We start from the raw sequence: 5,367 nt of genomic DNA, 5'->3' as shown, positions 1-5,367 counted from the left end.
GACTCACTTTATTGGCCCTCATCCAGCCCACCTCTGAGGGCCAGGATAATAAATGCATTACAATTGCAACAGGCAACAAACTTCTACCTGCAGTTGAATCTAACCACAGTGCAAAACAATTGCTATTTCCACAAAGCACTTGCTAGTTGCAATCCATCAGGGGTGCCAATTTGAATAAAATATGGGGACGTAAGCCCAGCCTTGCATAATCAATCACAATCATAATGCCCACCATTAGAATGGCAATTGCCATGAACTTAGGGGGAGCCTGGTGGTCCCCTCAAATATTTTTGGGGGGAGCTCTGAAGGGACCTCAGCCCCTAGTTGTTCACTCCTAGGTAACCTATTTCCTGTTGAGTGCAACAATAATAGAGAACCATTTTTCTGGTCAGCCCTTTAAATGTTTTCTCTTGGGAAAATACCAGTAAGAAATTCTTATTCTTCACTAAAAAAATTCCTTCAGTAGCACCTTAAAGACCAACTAAGTTTTTATTTTGGTATGAGCTTTCGTGTGCATGCACACTTCTTCAGATAATTCTTCACTATTCTTCACTACTTACCCTTTCCTTTTGCCATCGTCCTAAGGAAAGGAGTCTCTGATCGCCCGTCTAATTCGCCCGAGTGGTCAATGAGAGCTTCTTTCACTGCTTGGAATCCAGACAGTACTACAATGGGTAGATGTCCTATCCATAGGGTGAAAATATTTCCATATTGCTTTCCCAGCTACCATTTTGGTCAAAAGAGAGGAGAGGAATAATGTGTTCAAAAATGCAGTTGGATATTTCAACTTAATACAAGAGCTTCAGTCTCCCTCACCTCTGCAGCTTCTCACTATGTGCAGTTCTCTTCCTATCATCTCCCCACCTCATCCTCATCCTCTCCCTCCATTTCAACCCATTTATTTTACTCTTTGCTGTCTATGTTGCCTCTGCCTAGGATCAGAGCAGCAGAGGCACTTCATAGTGATCAGCCCTCCTGTGCCAGAAAATGATTTTGTTACAATTATTTTGTGTGCAGGGATGTGGAAACTGTAGCCCACCAGATGCTTTTGAACTGAAACTCCCATTATTGTTGACTGTTGGCCATGCTGGTTGGGGCAGATGAGCATCGTAGTCAAAAACATCTGGAGGGTACAGGCTGGGCTAGAGCACTGGGTCAGGTTTCAGGCAAAATGTCAGGGAGCACCCGACACAATGGAAAAAGCTCAACAATTTTGGTGGTTTCCTAAAATATGGAAACCCTAGTTTACTGCAGAGATCCATTAAGAGGAATTTGGTATTTAAATTGTTTATTATTATTATTATTATTATTATTATTATTATTAGCACTTCTAGTTCAAGTAAACAAGATGAAAACATCCCCAGGCTTCAGAAATTGAATAGCACAAGTTATCTTAGAATATTAAAGTGTCAGGTGTGGCTTCAGCCTGAACGTAGCAGAGTGTTACACAATCCGGAAGATTCTGGCGGTAGTAATGACTAGACGCCTGGATGCAGAATAACTATTTACAGGATTTATTAAATAAAAGAAATCCAGAATTTCTATGTACAATTTTAGAACTAAAAAAACAAAGTAAAATAAATCCTTTCCTCTCTGTCTCTCTCTCACACACACACAACCAACTGTTACAGCACTTCTCCTCCTACACTCACCACACCACATACTGTGCTAGCTTTCTCTGATAACAGGACTCAGTGCTAATCCTTAACCAATGAGAGAGCAGTTGCTATGGCTGAGGCAGACCTTGGCTTTCTGCCCAGTGTTAATTGCTTGTCCCAGAGTTAGTTGTGTGAATAAGTAATCTGATGGTTTCTCATGCTACCAATTTAGCAAAACCGGACAGGGGCGTAGCCAGGATCAAAACTAGGGGGGGGGGAGCCATGGTCGTTCAGGGGCAGGGCCAAGGCACGGGAGGGGAGGGGCCACGAAGTGGGAATGTGGGCGGGGCTACAGGGCCAGCGGGCCCGATGAGATCGTGGCGGCGGCAGCAGCGGTGGCGGCCACCTTGTGCTTCTGGGGCTGGCAGCATTGGCGGCTACCCTGCTTGGCTGGAGAGGACGGGAGGGGTCGGGCAGGCGAGAGGGGGTGGCAGGGCGGGCGAGGGCGAGGCAAGGCACGGCCGCAGCCACGACGGCTCCGAGGCGTTGCTGCATATCAGCATAATATTTCAACCATGTCGTGGGTTCAAGCCCCACCTTAGGAAGAAATTCCTGCATTGCAGGGGGTTGGACTAGATGACCCTTGTGGTCCCTTCCGACTACAATTCTATGATTCTATTGATATATTACCATAGCATATGCATCATCCTGCTTTATTGAATTGTCCTACTCCTAGGCATAGCAGCCAACTCCTAGAGGCCTAGGTGCCTCCCCCCCCCAATTACTGGTAAATTCCGTATTTGAAAGATTCACACACACACCCCATGTTGATGGGCTTTCTATGTGGGGCTTATCTGCCCCCCCTATTTTATTAAGGATGGAAGAGGGAGGGAAGGAAGGAAGAAATAGAGAGAGGGATAACTCACATTTGTGGGTGCCTCTGGGTGACGCTGTGATGCTAGAACTCTGCAGCAAGAGGAAGATACCGGTACGCCTGTACAGGAGCCTTGTAAGCAGCTTTCTCTCTGCTTGATTTACAGCAGGGACGTCCAACAGGTAGATTGTGATCTACCAGTAGATCACTGGGTGTCTGTGGTAGATCACTGGTAGATCACTGGCACCCCTAAAAAAAGCTCACCCAAAATTTTCCTCCTCCCTAAAAAAAGCTGAACTATGACCTGAAGCCCTAAACAAAAATGGGCCTCCCTCCCTCCTAAAAGAAGCTCAACAAGTTTGACCTAAACCCCCCAAAACAGGGCTTCCCTTTCTTAAAAAAAAACTCAACAGCTTTGACCTGAACCCCCCCAAAGGGGGTAGATCACTCCCAGTTTTTAACTCTGTGAGTAGATCAGAGTCTCTTGGGAGGTGGCCACCCCTGATTTACAGTATACAGATGCAGGAGGAGGGGCAGACTGGAACACCACTGCTTTTTATAAACATCACTGTGTCTATCAAAGCTACAGCCCCCCTTTCTTATTCACTTCCTTTTAGCCTTGCAGGGCCACCTTAGTCAAATTGAATCCTCTGCACCCTCATTAAATTGCCAATAAAACTGTTATTGCGATCCCTGAATGCTCATTAACAACTCCCACTGAAGAACAATAGGGTGAAGTGGTCAGCTATCAAACCTTGCCTGAAGGGATATTCCTGCTCCATGGTCTTAACTGCTTAAGTACCGGTATCCACTTTGCTTTATTTATTTGATGTGTTTTTGTTACAGCTGTGTTCCGCCCCCCCCCCCCAAGCAAGCGGAGACTTAGCTGCTCTTGCTAAAGCAAAGCCCTTTCCACTTCAGTTTTTGGAGGGGGAAAGTGCTGGTTATGGTCTGTAAAATACAATAATTTTTTGCTTCTAGGGGGGGGCAGATGCCCCCTCCTGCCCCCCCTGCCTACGCCCATGAAACCCGAACAGGTTAGTACCTGTTGAGAGGCTGCCATGAATGAATGCTGAAGACCTATGTGGTCAGTCTTTTCTTTGTAATAATATTTTATTCTTTTCTCCCATATAAAAAGCTACATTTGTTACATAGCACTTATATTCCAATGCAACAAATCAAGTGACAACCCGCTCACCCAACATCAATGTTTATAACTTGAATTACATACGATTTCATTTTAAAGTTCCATCTCATCTAATTTCATCCTAACATGTTTCTGAATATATTCTGTACTGTTTTCTTACACTTCAACCCCCACCATGGTCTTTGCATATGGGAAATAACTTTTTAATCTTTAAATCTTTAAAAGATTCTAAATTTGTATCTTTTTTTCAATTTTTGCCATTCTTCCTTTGAAGGTGTTCTCTCCTCCTTCCTCAGTTTAACAGTATACAATAAATATTTTTGATCAGTAGTTTTTAAAGCACATTTTCAACTTTTATATGGTTTTGTGCTTTGCAGTATTAATAAAAATATCCTTTATATTATTACTATTATTTGTATTGCTTATAGCTTCTGACAACGGAGGCTTATGGCATTTACCATGTTAACCCATGCTATTGTTTAAGGTTCAATATCACAGTTGTTGGGGAAAATAGATAAAACAATTGCTGACACCAGACTGACTTATTACTAAGCTATAAGTACCTGAACGAGAGTATTTTCATGAATCTTGAATCCAAACAGCCATATGGCTCCAACGAGAGGAAGCTGGAGAGGTCCTGGAGGGTAATGCCTATTTGACTGGAGCTGTTTCAGGTAGAGCATAATCAGAAGAACCACCAGCAGAGCAATCAAAAATGCCCATATCTCCATCTTTCTCTTGCTGTCTCTTTCTCCTTAATCCTCTATAGGTTGCCTGGTCAGGTTCAACTCTCTTTCTCTTAGGAGTTTTTGCTTTCCTCAGAGACATCAGCAGTGCTCTCTTTTTATATAAGCTCAGTAATTAAAAACAAATAAGCAACAAGAGTTGTGACACCATTTCCAAGGAACCTTGCCATGTGATTGCAAGTCATGTAACACAATCTAACACTATAATCATTCTTATATGGGTCACGCAAATGAGAGGATGTGTGATTAATATGAATTGTAATTCGAATTCAAGCTATCTTAAGACTGATTTTGTGACAAAAATATGTGGGAAATAATTTTGTATCAAATGTTCATTAAATAAAAATGAGACCCAGACCCTTAGGAAAAGCAAAGTGGCTCTCTCTCTCTCTTTCTCTCTTTCTCTCTTTCTCTCTTTCTCTCTTTCTCTCTTTCTCTCTCTCTCTCTCTCTCTCTCTCTCTCTCTCTCTCTCTCTCTCTCTCTCTCTCTCTCGGGGCTCAACTGGGAGTGTGGGGACTGACCCAAATGCATGGTGCTGACCGCACAAAATTCACTAATTCAGTTATTCCCTCCTTATTAAACAATCCAAATGTGCTCACTGGCTTTAAAAAGTTGGTGATTCCCTTGGTGGAAGAGTAACACCCCTGAATAATTTCACTCCTTATAAAAATTAGTTCTCCTTTTATTCCTGATTTACACTAAGATTCTGAATCTTCTTTATTTCTCAAGGCTTCTGTCTCTAAACAGAGAAGAAAATGTATAGAGATAGAGGTTTAGAGAAACAATGGGTAAGAAGATAGGTGCCAACTTCTATTGGACCCACCAAACACAATATTTGGGGGGGGTCCTTCTCCACCCATGTTGACAACAATGAGGGGGTATAGAAGGCTGAGAGGCTCCTCCTGCAGTGGAGGGGAAGGGTGGAGGAAGCAGTCTTGATGACCTAGAAAGTCAAGGAGTGGTCAAGCAGAATTAACAGAGACACTTTCCCACTGTCTCAC

The 5,367-nt window shown here is 43.2% G+C and overlaps 1 protein-coding gene across 1 annotated transcript in view; it reads right to left on the bottom strand.

The window, feature by feature from the left end:
- LOC132592137 (cytochrome P450 2J2-like) overlaps positions 1-4,409 on the bottom strand; it is a 28,685-nt gene extending 24,276 nt beyond the window's left edge. The window contains exons 1-2 of the mRNA XM_060274305.1: positions 4,183-4,409; positions 561-723 (exon numbers count right to left, since the gene is read on the bottom strand). Of these exons, the coding sequence (XP_060130288.1) occupies positions 561-723; positions 4,183-4,350 (331 nt within the window). The 5' untranslated portion in view covers positions 4,351-4,409. The remainder of the gene's footprint in view (positions 1-560; positions 724-4,182) is intronic.
- Positions 4,410-5,367: the final 958 nt, after the last annotated feature.

Source organism: Zootoca vivipara, chromosome 5 (assembly GCF_963506605.1).
Source record: "Zootoca vivipara chromosome 5, rZooViv1.1, whole genome shotgun sequence".
Lineage (NCBI taxonomy): Eukaryota > Metazoa > Chordata > Lepidosauria > Squamata > Lacertidae > Zootoca > Zootoca vivipara.
Note: the sequence above shows the minus strand (reverse complement) of the source record. Positions and strands in the feature narration are given on the sequence as shown.